Source organism: Brachyhypopomus gauderio, chromosome 15 (assembly GCF_052324685.1).
Source record: "Brachyhypopomus gauderio isolate BG-103 chromosome 15, BGAUD_0.2, whole genome shotgun sequence".
Taxonomy (NCBI): Eukaryota; Metazoa; Chordata; class Actinopteri; order Gymnotiformes; family Hypopomidae; genus Brachyhypopomus; species Brachyhypopomus gauderio.
Genome location: NC_135225.1, coordinates 23,382,384 through 23,399,665, shown reverse-complemented (window position 1 = coordinate 23,399,665; position 17,282 = coordinate 23,382,384). Strand labels below are relative to the sequence as shown.

Sequence of the window (17,282 nt, the reverse complement as noted above, 5' to 3'; positions counted from 1 at the left end):
TAAGTGAAACAGTCATCATTCTTGTTTAGAGCTTTGGTAAACTGTTGGATCAAGCCGAGCTTGATGTGCAGTGGTGGGAAGAGTATCCTGTCTCTATCTACCAGAGGGTTGTTGATGACATTCCTTGCTCTGCAAGGCACCAACTCCTCCATCACAGGCCAGTTCCTCTTCGTGTAATGCTTAGCAGTGTCCCTACTATCCCACATGCACAGAAAGCATGGGTACTTGGTGAACCCAGACTGCTGTCCCAACAAAAAGTTACCCATCTTCAGGTCAACACAAATGAACCACTCATGTTGATCATACTGAATTTCCTCCAGCACATACTTCACAGCTTCATACTTCTTCTTTAATGTAGTGGAGTGAGCGAGGGGTACAGAGGCAAACACATTGCCGTTGTGCAGCAGAACACATTTCAGCGATTGCTTGCTGCTATCAATGAACAGTCTCCAGTCTTTGGGTTCATACTGTGGCACTCCAAGCTTATGTAGGAGCTGCGCAATGTCTGTACAGTACATCAAGTCCTTGACTTCAGAGAAAAAATGGAGATACTCTTGATGCCTGTTGTGGTAGAAGGTGATGCGAGCGCTGTCAGAGAGGAGATTCTTTTCCTTCAATCTGGATGCCAACAGTTCAGCTGACAAGCCGAGATCGCGAACTAGATCATTTAGCTCATTTTGGGAAAAAGGATGTGGAGCATCACCATCAAAATCCATTTCTTCATCTTCATCTTGTACAACACTGGAGGAATCTTCGTCACTAATATTAGGAAGTTCTCCAAAGACAGGTACTGGAATTTCATCACAATGAGCTACAGGACGACGTGCTGATTGAAGATCAGGATACTTGAGGCTGCTCCGGTTCTTTCTGTTGATCCCAGTCACATCAATTGCACAGATGTAGCAGTCAGTGCCGTGGTTTGTCGGCTCCCTCCAAACCATGGGAATTCCAAACTTCAGACAACTCTTCTTGCCCTTGGTCCACTGATGCAGATACTCGGTACATGCTTCGCATACCATGTGTGGTGCCCAAGCTTTATCCTGATCACCAAGTTTAATACCAAAATAGGCATGGTAAGCATGCTTTATGAAACCTGTGACTGGATTCCTGTTAGTCACAATGCAATGGTGTATTCGCCACAGATGTTGCAGAATACGTCAGGTTTATTTTTGCAAGATCTGGTTGAAGCCATTTTGATTACCAGCAAAAAATGGTGTGGCTGTAGCTCAAATTTTGGAATTCTTTCCTGACATCCATGTGTTGTGAATCTGTTCACTGGACTCTGAGGGCTGTACAAATTTATAATCCAAACTATTAACCCTGAGGGTTTTGGTCTGTCTGAAAGATAACTCCAAAATAAATAATCTTAAGAGGGACTAGATTAGATTTGTACTTTATTGATTAGAGAGGGACAGGAGGAGGGGCAGGACATACATGCTTGTTAATGTCACGCTACAACTCCGGACCCCTCCCCTTTGGGCATGTGTTCATGTTGTCTACGTCTAGTTAGGTCAGTCTCTCCGTGTATCTCCGTGGGTGTGGTTGTGTCTGAGCATGTTCATTGGTCTCACCTGTGGCTCGTCTCGTGATCACTTGAGACTTATGTGCTTTGTCTATTTAATGTGCGTTTGCGCAGTGTCCCGTGCTTGTCTTTGTTAGAGTCATTTATGTCTGTAAGTGTTTCATGTTATAAGTGCGCTGTCTGCGCTTTGTAATAATAAATGTGACGAACATGTTTGAAGTTGCCAGGATACATGTCCCGCGCCAAGAAGGGGAAGAGGCCCAGTAGGCACCACCATGCCTCTCCCCCTGCACATCACCGCGAAGCCCCTGTGACCATCGAAAAGATGGAGCAGGATCCTGTATGTGCATGCCTGTTATGTCAAGCTCAGGTAGCCAAAGAGGCATCGATGGTGGTATATTTCCACCAAGCCGTGGTGAGGGTGTGGAAAGAGAGACACAGCTGTCCCACCAGAGAGTCCTCCCCCTGAGAGTTGGGTCCGTGGAGCTCTACACAGCAGAGATGACGCCGAAAACCCCCGAGAGTGAGTTTGAGGGGGAGGAGTTGGAAGAGAAGGAAAGCTCCCCTCCATCCGTGTTCTCGGCCCCCACTGAGTATTACGGCGAGGGTGAGGAAGAGGAGGAAAGCTACCCTCCATCCGTGTACTCGCCCCCCACGGAGTATTACAACGAGGGTGAGGAAGAAGTCAGCCCTCCTTCATCCCTGTACTCGGCTCCGACCGAGCACTACGGTGAGGATGCGAGCCTCCCTCCGTCCGAGTGCTCCAACCCTTCGGAGTACAGTGGGGAAGAGGTGAGCCCCCCTCCATCCGAGTACTCAGACCTCACGGAGTGTGAGGGAGAGGAAGGCAGCCCGCCTCCATCTGAGTACTCGGACGGTGAACCATACATGGAAGAGGAGAAAGTGAGCCTGCCTCCATCAGAGTAATCCGGGGAGACCGTCAGGGAGAAGAGACTGCTGACGGAGGGTGATCCTCTATCCATTTCTGAGGGGAGCACGATGGACTGCTCCCGGTGCAAGACCCCGGAGGAGCCCATGACATGGAGCTCAGGCGGTGAGGAGATGGAGATTGAAGAAACCACTCACGCAGCCAGATCAGGGGAGCGACCACCAGGAGGAGGGGAGGTTCCCCTGTGGGGTTCTTAGAGGGAAGAGGGTGAACGTCGGCAGGTGTACCCGGCGGCGTGCCCCCCCAATGGCTTCCGAGGAGACTGATTGCAGGCCCACCGAGAGAGCTGCAGGGGCATCTGCCAGCCGTGCCGCACCCGGCAGAGGGTTTGCGGCAAGCAGGCCTGTCTTGCTGGGGCCCAGGACAAGAAGGTTTCATGCTCGTCTTTGTTAGAGTCATTTACGTCTGTGTTTCATGTTATACGTGTGCTGTCTGCGCTTTGTAATAATAAACGTGACGAACGTGTTTGAAGTTGGACTCTGTGCCTCGTCCTTCTCCCTGCACCCCGCATCACAGTTAAACAATAAAAAATCCTTTTTATTGAGTCTTCATGTCTGTACATGCAATCATGAAGGAATTTTTTTGAATATACTGTGGATTATTAGCAGCAAAAAATTCAATACAGCAATAAAAGTCCAATTCTTTATGAAGAATAAAGAATAGTTTTCACAACAGCACTCATTAATAAATATAAATTAAGTAAATTATATATTACTTGACTACACTGGGTTAATTAGCAAATATTTGATATGTTAAATGAAGACTTGTTAAGATCAGATAAGTTTACTAATCCCTAATTTAATGTGGTAAGTGTTCTAAACAAATTTACTTGTTCCCAATGAAGATAGCACAAACTCACCGAACTTCTGGAACTGGGAATCCTCTGACAATGCAGTCCAGTTGAACCTTGCTGCCCTCTGCCACTTCTCTGCTTTTGAGTTTTTGTATAAAATGTGGAGGTTCATACACAGGTTCTGAGCCGTCAGGCTCCATCATTGCTGGAGCTTCACACTCCATCACACATTCTGGCTTCTCTTTTATAGTGTATTGAACCTCTTTAACTTGGCAGTTCTTGGTATGGTACTTCAATGGTTCATTATGGTTAATAGGCCTTTCCCTATTTTCTGCATCATGGATGAATGGAGCTGTATCCACCTGATGTTTGCTCTGGTTTCGGCTCCTATGAGTTCTGCATGACCTAGGCCGAATCCTCTTCGAGTTGTTGGCCTTGAAGAGGGAGGAAAGCTCCTCTATGAAGTCAGCTGCCTTGTTGAGGAATTCTTTCTTGGACTGGGTCTCTAGGCCATATGGAGTGTTCCTAATTTGTATCTTAAAGTCTGTTGGGGGCTCACTTGGAGTTCTGATTTTCCCGATTTGGTTGTCTAGGATAGGGAGCATTTTCCTGTCATCCATTCTTTCCAATGTGGGTTTTAGGGTAGTGGCAGAGTATGTAATGATTTGTGGGCAGCCCTCTGTCCTTTCCTCTTGTTCATATTTTTCATGGCCAATGGACTTGCAGGCAAGGTCAACACTTTTATCCAGTTCCTCTTGGCTCAGGAAGGTAGACAGATCAGGAAACTTGGGTTCTTCTTGAGGTTCATTTTCTTTTTCTCTTTGAGGATTCTCACAGCCCAACACACTGTGCATATGGTGGAGCTTGGTCTCAGCTAGGTAACTCTCTTGCAATAACTGTTGTAATGACGCTGGATCATCCACGTCATGCTCCTGCATGCTGCTGACAAAAAGACAAACAGGTAAGATTGTGAACAACATATATTTATTTATTCATGACATGTAGACATATTACAAATTGGGGCAGTCATGCGTGGCTTTGATTCCCATGATGTGCCCACTGATGTGCTGCTGAGCAAGGTACTTAACCTCAACCGCTCCCCAGGTGCTGGGGATAGGGCTGCCCACTGCTCTAGACACATGTTCATTCAAAGCCCCTGAATGTCTACTACTGTGTGTGCATGTTCTCACTGCACAAATGGGTAAATGCAGAGGACAATTTCTGATTGGGATGTAAATCACAAATGGCAACGTAACATAAATTGTAGTTAAAGCACAAGTTTCCAGAAAATGGGATGTTTTAGCTGTTCAAATTATTTGTATTAAGATTAATAAATTAAGGTTGTTGAGCACCTGAATGTGTATATGTATAAACACCCTGTAATAAACTGAAAGCATGATACATTCATGAGACAAAGCATACACTTAACCGTAAACTACAGTGAGGAAAAAAGATTTTAGTCAGTCACCAATTGTGCAAGTTCACCCATTTGAGAGAGGCCTGTAATTGACATTATAGGTAGACTATGACATACCAAATGAAAAAAAAATCAGTTTAAAATTTTATTTATTAATTTATTTGCAAATAATGGTGGAAAAAATTTGGTCACCTACAAACAAGCAAGATTTCAGGTCTGGCATTTCACAGACCTGTAACTTCTTTAAGAGGCTCCTCTGTCTTCCACTCACAGGGTATCTGCACATTTTTAAATCTCAAATTCAATGACTTTTAAGACCTTTTTAATACCTCTCACAAGAAAAAATAATACTGTTACTGGGGATGCAGGTGTGTTCCACATCGTTGACGGGGTGGGGGGGGGGGGTGGTTGGGGGATTGGCATGGCGAACGAGAATTGTTGACGGGGGGGGGGGCGAAAATTGTTGACGTTGTTGAGGCCTTATACTCCAGCGCTAGGAATCTAGCGCTAGGACACTGGAGCAGTTATTTTCTGCATGGTCCTAGCGCTAGATTCGGCAAAGTTCACATCGCGCCATCTACCATGCGGAGTATACGGCTGTTGCGAAAATGATAATATACATATCGTCAGTAAAATAAAACAGAACAACTAAACAACACACACTTATAATAATTTAATGCCTCCCCTCATAAAATTCCAGACATTTTAAGACATTTTTAGGCCTTGAAAACTAAATTTAAGACATTTTAAGACTTTTTAAGGACCCGCGGGTACCCTGACTCATTACCTGTATTAATGGTACATGTTTGAACTTGTTATTTTAACTTTGAACTTTAAGGGCTGTCGGCGAGCAACACGGACTTTCAACTCCCTTCAAAGGTTTTCTATGGGGTTGACATCTGGACACTGACTAGGCCACTCCTGGACCTTGAAATGCTTCTTATGAAACCACTCCTTTGTTGCCCTGGCAGTGTGCTTGGAATCATCATCATGCTGAAAGACCCAGCCACGTTTCATCTTCATTGCCCTTGCTGATGGAAGGAGGTTTGCACTCAAAATCTCACAATACATGGCCCCATTCATTCTTTCATGTACATAGATACATAAGATAAGATAAGAGCGTCTGCTAAATGCCGTAAATGTAGATCAGTCGTCCTGGTCCCTTTGCAGAGAAACAGCCCCAGAAGCAAAACCAAGGAGATTGTTGTGGACTTCAGGAGAACTCGCACACAGCACACTCCCCTGTTCATCAACGATACTGCGGTGGAGAGGGTGAGCAGCACCAAGTTCCTGGGTGTGTATGTCACAGAGGACCTCTCCTGGACCACCAACTCGGCATCATTAGCCAGGAATGCTAATCAGCGGCTCTACTTTCTCCGCAAACTAAGAAGAGCCGGTGCCCCAACCCCCATCATGAGCACCTTCTACAGTGGGGCCATCGAGAGCATCCTGACCAGCTGTCTCACCGTGTGGTATGGAGCCTGCACGGCATCCTGCCGCAGGACCCTCCAGCGCATCGTGAGCGCAGCTGAGAAGATCGTGGCATCTCTCCCCCTTCCAGACTTATTCAGCTCCTGGCTCCTGGAAAGCCCTCCGCCTGGCAGGAGATCCAACCCACCCACTACACAGTTTCTTCAGCCTGCTGTCATCAGGGAGGTGACTGCGGAGTCTCAGTGCTAGAACCTCCAGCCTGAAGAACAGCTACATACACCAGGCTGTGAGGATGCTGAACTCTCTCCTTGCTTTACCCCCATCCCCCTTCTAACCCCAGCACACACTCATACAGCATTCTGATCAACACACTACTGAAATCAACACAGTACTGACACTTGGTAACAGTACTTTCAATAACTGTTATGCACTCAGACACCTCATACATGCACTACTGTTCACACTTAAACATTCTTAACCACTTTAATTCCCCCTACCACTGTGTCCTTAAAAGAACTCTACACACTGGTTCACTTTACCAGCCAAATGCTTCAACATCTCTATATTGCATTATTGTTTATACATGTTGTTACACTGGTATTGTTATTCCCTCTTAATCCCCCATCTTACCAATTCACTACTCTTGTATTGCACTATTGTCCCATTTTGTCTCGTCGCATGTATGTCTATATCTGTGACTTTGTACAGTTATTGTCTATCATTCTCTTATTATTTATCATTTTATTTTACTTCTGTGTACTTTCGTGTTGTTGGTTTGCTGAAACTTGGGAAGGAGAGTAACGTAAATTCGATTCTCTGTATGTCCTGTACATATGCAGAATTGACAATAAAACGTCTTGACTTGACATGTTGCCGCCCCCATGCTTCACAGTAGGTATGGTGTTCTTTGGGTGCAACTCAGCATTCACTCTCCTCCAAACATGACGAGTTGGGTTTGCACCAAACAGTTCTACTTTGGTTTAATCTGACCATATGACACTCTCTGGAACATTTAAATGCTCTATAGAAAACTTCAGATGAGCCCAGATGTGTACTGGCTTAAGCAGGGGAACATGTCTGTCCCCCTGTGTTGTTCTGTGATTTTTGCTCACCATTCTTGTGATCATTTTGACCCCACGGGCTGAGATCTTGCGTGGAGCCCCTGATCGAGGGAGATCATTAGTGGTCTTGTAGGTCTCCCATTTTTTCTAATTATTGCTCCTACAGTTGACTTCTTCACACTGAGCTGCTTGCCTATTGCAGATTCAGTCTTCCCAGCCTGGTGCAGGTCTACAATTTTGTTTCTTGTGTTCTTTGGTGCTCTTTGGTCTTCACCATAGTGAAGTTTGGAGTGTGACTGAGGTTGTGGGCAGGTGTCTTTTATACTGATAAATTAAAAGAGGTGCCATTAATTCAGGTAATGAGTGGAAGACAGAGCAGCCTCTTAAATAAGAAGTTACAGGTCTGTGACAGGCAGGTCTGTGACATTGTTTGCAAATAAATTCTTTAAAAATCAGACAATGTGATTTTCTGATTTTTTTTTTCTCATTTTGTGTCTCATAGTTTGCTGATGATGTCAACAACAGGCCTCTCATCTTTTTAAGTGGGAGAACTTGCACAATTGGTGACTAACTAAATACTTTTTCCCCACTGTATGTGTAAAATCACAAAATGCATCAAAAGTCATAAAATAATCAATGTCTATCAATATATTTAAGTGCTTCCATTAAGGTGATCCACCACCCTGGTTTGCCAGTCCAGAGGCACTGCCCCTGATGTCCACGCTATGTTGAAAAGATGTGTTGGTTAGGACAGCCCCACAACATCTAGACTAGATTCTAGAGCCTTAGAAACTCAGGAACTCTAGCCCAAGACCCCAGTTCTGTTTCCTCTACACTGTAAATCCGGATTTGGTTTTAATAAATTTTTTTAGTAATTATTATTTCATGTTTTGTAAAAATATTTTGCCATTACTAAATAAAACTAGTTGTAATCATTAATGAGCTGAAATAGGCATTGCAATGATCATGTTAAGTAAAGATAACTGAATATGTTAAGTTTATGATTGGTAGGGGTGGGGCCTGTTTGAATCTGACCACTGCACAGTGCAGGTGAAGAGTTGTTCATGTGGTTGTGCAGAAGAAGTTTGAATAACCGTTATCACACCGCTGCACCTCAAATGTATGAGTTTTGAAATCAGTGTTTCTTCAAATGAGTATTTGCAACGTTGTCAGCTTTCAGTGCATGTAACTTATTTAGTTAACGGTAATATATTCTTATCGGTTCATATAGCGCTAGAACATGTGTCTGCCATTCCTGTCCGATCATAGTTTAACTATAACCGTAGCGTTGAAATATGTGTTCTGACGGAGTTTATGGCTTATTTTAGCTAGTCTGCTTCCTTGTTAATGCTACGTTTATAAGTCTAATGCTAGCTCAGTTGGATATTGTAATATTGTTAACGTGGCTACTGATTCAAATTGTTATTGTTTGCTATAGTTTCTACCTGCGACGTAGCCCTGCATTTGGACAGTAAAAAAACCGGGCACCACGAGCCTTACCCCAAATTGAACCGCGTTGTCGAGATCTTTGTCATTAGCAGAGGCTGATAAAGGTTTTTTTTGCCGTGGAGTTCACAAAATAGAACTGCAACTATTAATCTACGTTTTCTCTCTCTCTCTCTCTCTCTCTCTCTCTCTCTCTCTCTCTCTGGTTTTATACAGATTCTTGTGCAGATGCAGTGGAAGTGTAAGTATTGTGATTTTATATGTGAAAAAAGGGGTTACCTATTAAAACATTACCGGTTAAAACATGGGGGCTACAGTAGAACTGTGCCATTTCCTTGCTTACACCAAGAATGTCTGTGCACATGCACTTAAGGTCCACTTATCTAAGATTCACCAGAAAACCCAGGATGCACAACTGTGTAAAACTGCCCAGATAACTCATTGTCAGTTATGTGATTTTTCTGCACCCTGTTCAGAAGCAATTTTTTACTCACCTGCGCAGTACACATTTAAAAGTCAATCACAGAGTGCAATGTCCATATAAAGAATGTAACTTTCATACTAGTGTTTATTCCAGATTTAATGCACACATGAGTAAAGAGCACAGAACAGGCAACTGGACAATGTTCAAGCCAGAAATACTCTCTGCCAATATAACTAATGATACGCCCCAAGAAGAAGAACGGGTTCCTACAGATGATGTCCCTGATTTGGAGGACAGTGATGATTCCAGCAGTGATTTTTTTCCTGATCTAGAGCAACAGCTAGAGCACAACCTAGCAGCACTTTTTTTAAAGATGCAGACCATCCTTAATATTCCAGAAAGATCTGTTCAAGACATTGTTCAGCAGCTTTTGCAGATATGTGAACTGTCCCAGCCACTACTGCATAATTCAGTTAGTGACATTCTGAAACAACACACAGATGTAGATGATTCAACTGTGAGAAAATTGGTCAAAATTGCCTCAGAGAGCAATGTCATAATGAGATTTTGTGGCAAGCATGGCACCTTATCAGCCACTAAAAGAAGAGCAGCATATGTGAACAAAAACTTTACAGTGGTTATGCCAGTGGAGTATATTATTGACAGAGGAAAAAAGTCTGCTGCTGTATATGTTCCTCTAAATGCAGTACTACAGAAATTATTGAACAGGGCAGATGTTTTGGACAAAGCTCTTGCAGGACAGAAATGTGTGCCACTTGAGTACAGGTCATACAGAGATGGTTCATACTATAAAGAAAATTACTTTCTTGTAAGGGGATGAGTTCAGAATTGCTCTTGGGCTTTACACTGATGAATTTGAAGTGTCAAATCCATTAGGAACATCTAAAAAAAAAACACAAAATGTGTGCAGTGTATTGGGTGATAGCTAACGTGCCATCAAAATATAGGTCCACACTCCACTCCATTCAGCTCGCTCTTTTATGCAAAGCCTCTGATGTAAAAGAATTTGGTTATGCCAAAATTCTCCATCCTTTAATCCAAGATCTAGTTTATTTGGAACAACGTGGTGTATATGTTGAGAAGTTAGGAGCATCAGTCAGAGGCACTGTGTTATATGTGGCTGCTCATTCACTTGCAGGATTCTTTGAGAGCTTTACTGTAGACAGGTTCTGCAGGTTCTGCATGGCAGCAAGGAGTGAGATCCAAGACAAAGAGGTGTGTTCTGGCACATCTGAACTTCGTACTAAAGACTCTCACAATAGGCAGGTGCAGGAGGTACTGCAGGATCCATCTGTTGCTAAACAGTATGGTGTGAAAAAAGTGTGTGTTTTGACTGACAGTTTAGAGCACTTTCATGTTGTTCATGGCTATCCTCCTGACATCTTGCATGACCTTTTGGAAGGCATTGTTCCAGTTGAGCTTTCACTATGCCTTTCGGACATGATTTCTAAGAAATATTTCACTTTAGAAACTCTGAACCATACCATCAAAACTTTTCCATATGCATTTGATGACAAAACTGACCAGCATCAGCCCATTTCCCAAGGATTCTCTACCAAAGCTACCATAGGTGGAAATGGCCATGAGAACTGGGCTCTAATCAGATTGCTTCCACTTTTCATTGGCCATAAAGTACCTGAAGGAGACAATGCATGGAACATTCTGATGCTCCTTAAAGACATAGTTGAGTTGGCTGTAGCAACAAGACACACTGACGAGTCAATACATTTCCTTCAATGCAAACTGTCAGAACACAGAGAATTGTTGCAAAGTAAATTTTCTAATTTAAGATTACGTCCAAAACATCACTTCATTGAGCATTATCCAGAGATGCTCAAGGCATTCGGTCCACTTTCAAATGTCTGGACAATGCGCTTTGAGGGAAAGCACAAATTTTTCAAACGGGTAATTCGCAATGCTCACAACTTCAGAAATGTAGCTCTAACACTGGCTGTGAAGCAACAAAGAAAGGTTGGCTTACCATTTAGACTCAAGTTCATTTTTCAACCCCTCCGTTGAAATGGACAAGGTTACTACAGCGCCAATTACTTTTTACCCTGAGAATGTCCAAATGATTTTCTGCCAGAGAGTTCCTCAGCTTTCAACAGTTCTTGTTGCATCATCTGTCTTTGTGGATGGCATCAGATATTGTGCTGACATGATAATATCTGTTGGGTCATGCTCAGGCCTTCCTGATTTTAAGCAGGTCAAACAGATTGTGGCAATTAAAACAGAAATCCTGTTTCTGTGCAGAGAGTTGACTGCATGGTACCATGAGCATTTCAGATCTTTTGAACTCTGTGACAGCACTAACTCCTCTATGTGTGTGGTACAACTAAAAGAACTGAATGATGTTTTCCCTCTCCCAGCATACAAATTTGGAGACAAATTAATAGTCACACTCAAACGTTACATTCTGTGTTAGAAAGCCACAAGTGTGATGCTGCAGTCAATCAAAGCATCAGGGTTCCTGGTGGAGTTTAAATGTAGGCCTACTTTTTTGTTTTATGTTTGTAAGCCATGTTATGAATAATATGGTATGTCCAATTTGCATGGTTAACAGACCTCTAACAAATTTCAGTTTTTCTATTCTACCTTAAATGGTGCATCAGTTAGATTTTGGAACCTCATGTATTAATAACTGCTGCATCCTTTACTTATTTCACCACTGGCTCTAGCAACCGTTTTAGCCAATAAAAGTTCTTGTACTTTTAATAAGCTAATGATTATTTTTATTCCAAAGATGACATCACCACAGAAGACGCTCTTGAGGGTTATTCTCACAGAGGCAGATATAAGAAAAGTCACCCTAAGCACAAGGCCTGCAACAGTGGAGGATTTGCTATGCAAGCTTAAATATTCACTGGGACTCAATTTCAATGATGAGCTGTGCAATCTCACAAGTATTGAAGATCTTCCAGATAAACCAACAGTAAAAGTCATCCCTTTACTTGAGCTGGTGCCTGTCTCAACACCTGATGAAACCTTGAGTGACACAGTACAGTACAGCTGATACAGAAATCCTCTCACACTCATCTCAGGACCGACAGACAGCATGGCCAGAAAACTTTGATATCCCGGCCTTTTCTATTGATGTAGAGTATACACTTAGGCAGGCAGATCTTCTGTTTCTTAGAGACGGAACACACTTAAAAGTAACAAAAGAGCTAAAACACGAGATCCTCCAAAAATTGGCAGAGAGCATGTATAGCTACACAGCATACCCAAATAATGCTCAGTTTGAAGGTGTTGCACCCGCATTAATAATCAAGCACCCTTGTCTCCAGGAACAAGGCTCCACCAATCACTATAGTGGTTGGAAAAACAGTATAAAGTATAAAATGGCTAATTACAGAACAAAGTGTAGAAGATCAGGCTGCCTAGATGTTTTGATAAATGCAGGTAAACGGGGAATGCATTCATCAGAAGGAGAAGCAGCTAACAAGAATATCAAGAAGGCCAAGAAAGGGGAGCTTAACTACTTACCCAACTATCCTGAGGGATTTTGGCAGTCAAGCCTTGAGGATGCCCGCAAGCACTTGATTGAGGAAATGCAGAAGAGAACACCAGATAAACAATTTATAATACAGAAGATGGATGTGACATTTGCATTCAGAAGAAAAGAGGTGGTGGAGTCTGAACCTCCCATAAGCAAGATGGTGGAACGCTGGCCTGCTCTTTTCATTGAAGATCAGGTATGTATAAACAATATATGTCTAGCCTTTCAAAAATAATTTCATGTGATCTCTGGATATCCTAATCATCTTTTCTAAAGCCACAGTATTAAGTGAATTGTATTTTTCAGGTGTACATGGAGTTCAGCAGGATTGTGGGAAAGAACCTCAAGCAGGAGTTCTATGAATCCATCGATCGACACAGTCTTCGTCTCACTGAGATATTTCAATGTAAGAGAAAATTGGGCTGGTTTTGTCACAGCTATCAAAGCAGACCAAGGTTTGTCTTGCATTGCAATTTGTGCAGTGTGTGTGTTTGTGCGTGTGCGTGTTTGTGCATGTGTTTCTGTTTGTTTGTGTGTATGCGTGTATGTATGTATGTATCAATCATAATATTCTGAATTATTGCTTGGTTGGTTCATCTTTCTTATTTATCAATATTTTTTTTCATTCTACCTGTCTAATTGTGTTGTCATTTTACTCACCAATAGACCAAAGAGCCAACTGACATTCGGACACTGGTGCTCAGAGGGCTTCCTATTATCCTTGGGGACAGTCCTGCAGATTTCTACAAAAAGTGCCCTGTAAATAACCTCTTACCTTCTCAGAGAGTATCAAATAACAATGTAATCTTGATCTTTCTATCACAGTCAAATCATAGTTCCTATCTTTGACAAACTATAATTAAACATCATCCATGTCTCCTAGCGCATTGACCTTGTAAGCTCAAGGAAAACGTATCGTCTTTTTCCAATCTCTTGAAAAAATAATTTTGGTTTATCTGCTTCCTTAATCTAATTCAGCACCTTCCCTCTCATGTGTCGACTATATTGCTTTATATTATAGATAGTAAACTAATGAAAAATGTAATAATTGTGCTTTTATGTTGTTAGGATTCTGATGACTCATTCTGCCACCTTGATGTTGCTTTGTTGATCCCAGCCTCCCACCTCAGTCCATCCTAACGATGATCATTGAGGGAGAAGTTGTGATGGACAACATTGAAGACCTGCCAAAGGCAATGTGCATTTTGTTTGGACTTACATATGCACTGCATCTTAACTATCCCAAATCAATGAGGAACACGTTCCAGTTCATACAACAGGTACTTCTCTCACTAGGCCATAGTGAACTAAAACCCAGATTACAGACTCTGATAAACCAGATTTCACTGTGAAGAATTGCTATGGCAGGTCTAATGTGAGAAGGCAAGGCTGTTTGTTTTTGCCATTGCTTTGTTTTCCACATCAACATTGTGTCTCTGTTCATTTTGTTTATATGACCCATCTAGCACCTTCAAACCTTGAAAATACAACCTAATTGTTAAACCGGAAAATTTCTGTTGTTTTATTATTTTTTTTATGTTTTATTTTTAATGATGTTTTATTTTGTATTATGTAAGAATACAACTTATTATACAATTTACTTATAATTTAATTTCAATGCGGGATGGGAATGTCCAATATTTGTTCTACAGTTCAAGATGTAGAAGTATTTCCTGCATATGATTGCTGGTGAGTAGGTGCACAGTTCAGTCAAGTTGGTCTTAACAGCGTAAAATTTGTTCATGAAGATAGAGCAGATATTGTTGAATGCTATGCATATATGTTCTGAAACAAAACATTGGAAAAGATAAGTTTTAGTGCATGTTTAACTTGTTACTTGGATGACAAATGTCATTGGTGCAACAACACAAGTTATCTTGCAATAACATTGGGACATTGAAAAGTATTGTTTAATTTATTTACAATTTCATTGAAACGATATAAAAGCTAAATTACAAACATTATGGTATTCAAAATTATTTAATAATTATTAATGTTATATATTTTTATATTGTTAAAATTGTATGTGAACTAGAGTAAAGATTTGTCCATTGCATCCACTTAAGAGTGTGACGCCGGGGGCGTCGGGACAGAGGCAGCCGGAGACGTGGGTTGGACAGAAGGTGGTTTATTATCCATGGCAACCAGTAACACTCGTAGCGCATACACAGCAAGTAATGCAGGGTAAAGCTCGTAGCGCACACACTGTAGATGCAAGGTAAAGCTCGTAGCGCACACACTGTGGATGCAAGGTGAAGCTCGTAGCGTACACACACGGTAGGGAACGCAGTGACGGACTCGCTATCAACCAGAGACGCTCGTGTAGCGGCAATGTGCAGCACTGGACCAGACGACCTGCGGGCTTAAGAAGTGCAAAGTAAACAAGAAACAGGTGCTCAGTATGATGGTGATTGCGACTGTGGGAGTGGTTGCGTGCGCGGGGGTGTGTGCTGGGATCGGCTGCTGGCCGGGTTGCGCGCCCTCTGGTGGTGACCCGGCCCCCTCACCGTGACAAAGAGTCTATGCTAATACAACTTAACTTCTTTAGTTTATCTTTGTGCAAAAACTTAAGTAATTTAAGGCAACGGGTTTCCATGCAATTTTCTAGTAAAGTCAACTTTAGTTATAAAGTAAAGACCACTAATGAAAACTTGATTTGTCAATTGCATCCACTTAAGAGTCTATGCTAATACAACCTAACTTCTTTAGTTATAATTGTGTGAACTAGAGTAAAGACCACTAATGAAAACTTGATTTGTCCATTGCACCCACTAAAAAGTCTATGCTAATACAACTTAACTTCTTTAGTTTATCTTTGTGCAAAAACTTAAGTAATTTAAGGCAACGGGTTTCCACGCAATTTTCTAGTAGAGTCAACTAATCAGGGTTAAGAGTGTACAGAAGGCATGATGGTGGTATTGAGAAGATCCTCAAAATATTCCTTCCACAGCCTAATGACATCCCAAGTTGAGCCAACTCACCAGCCTCACTGTGTACAGCTGCTTTCCCCTCCTGAGTTGCCTGACGGTTTGCCAGAATCTTCTCGGTGCCTTTGTGATGGTTGAAGCCATGAGTTAAAGATCTTTCTGTTTCTCTGTCAGATGTTCTCAGCAAAACCTCAAGATACATTTGGGTCTGCCAGGTGTGTCCGCTATCTGATCTAACTCACCACTAGGTGGTGATCGGTTGACAGCTCAGCTTCTCTCTTCACTCGATGTCCAAGACACACAGATGCCTGACGACATGACTACAAAGTTTATCATCAATGTCATGTGTACTTATGGACACATTTGTGCTCGAACATGGTGTTCGTTATGGTCAGACTGGGATAAGCACAGAAATCCAATAACAGAACACCACTCCGGATGAGATCAGAGGCGCCGTTCCTCCCAATCACGCCCTTCCAGGTCCTACAGCCATTGCCCACATGAGCTTTGAAGTCCCCCAGCAGAACAATGGAATCCCCAGAAGGGGCACCTTCCAGTGTCCCCTCCAAGGACTCTATGAAGGCTGGGTACTCTGAACTGCCATTAGGTGCAAAAACACAAACCACAGTAACAGCCCGAAGGCGCAGGGATGCAAGTCTCTTGTCTTCGGGGATATATATATATATATGGCAGGGAGTATGATGACCCCGTCAACTTCTCTCATGCGAGTATAATCCTATGTGTTGGAGGCAAGTCCGTCCTCAGTGACGACAGGAGAGTTGGGAAGCAATGGCGATTGACTGGCACCGAGAGCCTCTGGCCACGCGTTGCTGTCTGCGCGTCTGGGACTCTGCCCTGAGTTGACTTTCTACACTGGTGATGGACTGTCTACAGTGAGCTCTCCAGACCATGCGGTTCTGAGCTGCAGCCTCCCATGTCTCCGCTTCAATGTTGCAGATTTTCAGGTGGCTCTTCAGGCAGTCCTTGTAGCGGAGCTTCGGGCGACCAACACTTCTTCTTCCACTATGCAGCTCACCATAAAAGACTGCTTTAGGCAGCCTTGCTTCACTCATGCGAATCACATGGCCAGACCAGCGGAGTTGGCACTGGGTAAGAAGAGTGTCCACACTGGGTATGCCAGCACGTCTACTAACCTCTACGTTGCTGATGCGATCCTGCCAGCAGATTCTGAGAAGATGGCGCAGCTGAGCCATCTGCGTGCATTGCAGCTGGTTGACATGGCGGCGATACAAGGTATAAGTCTCTGCAGAATAAAGCAGGCAACTGAGGACAACAGCACGGTATACCTTGCATTTGGTGGAAAGTCGGATTCCAGGCCGGTTCCATACTCTGGTCTGAAGCTTCCCATATGCTGCAGAGGCTGCACTAATGTGTCTCTCCACTTCCCTGTCCAAGCTATTGTCACTGGCAAGTGTGCTTCCAAGGTAGTTGAAGCTCTGGACTGACTTGAGTGGACGCCCATTCAGTTTCAGTACAGGGTCAGCAATAGCTGCGTGGCGAGGAGGCTGAAGCATGACCTCCGTTTTTGAGACATTAATAGTGAGCCCTAGGCTCTCTGCCACTAAATGGAAGGCATCCAGCATGTTTTGAAGCTCTGCCTCAGAGTGAGACACCAGAACCGAATCATCTGCATATAGCAGTTCCCTTGCACTGACCGTGCGCATCAGAGTCTTTCCAGGCGAGTATTGAACAGGTTGCCATCTGAGCGTGTTAACAGGTATACTCCACCCTGGTCAGGGCAGAGCTCGAGTACAGCACTGAGGTAGAGGGA

The 17,282-nt window shown here is 43.1% G+C and overlaps 1 protein-coding gene across 4 annotated transcripts in view; it reads right to left on the bottom strand.

Annotated features, from left to right (window-relative positions):
* Positions 1-17,282, bottom strand: part of mypn (myopalladin) — a 127,494-nt gene that overhangs the window by 100,405 nt on the left and 9,807 nt on the right. The window contains exons 2-3 of one of the 4 annotated variants that reach the window (XM_076974074.1): positions 12,551-12,602; positions 3,331-4,206 (exon numbers count right to left, since the gene is read on the bottom strand). In XM_076974074.1, coding sequence (XP_076830189.1) covers positions 3,331-4,202 — 872 coding nt within the window. In that variant the 5' untranslated portion in view covers positions 4,203-4,206; positions 12,551-12,602. The remainder of the gene's footprint in view (positions 1-3,330; positions 4,207-12,550; positions 12,603-17,282) is intronic. The other 3 variants (XM_076974073.1, XM_076974072.1, XM_076974071.1) reach the window with 3 other exon arrangements.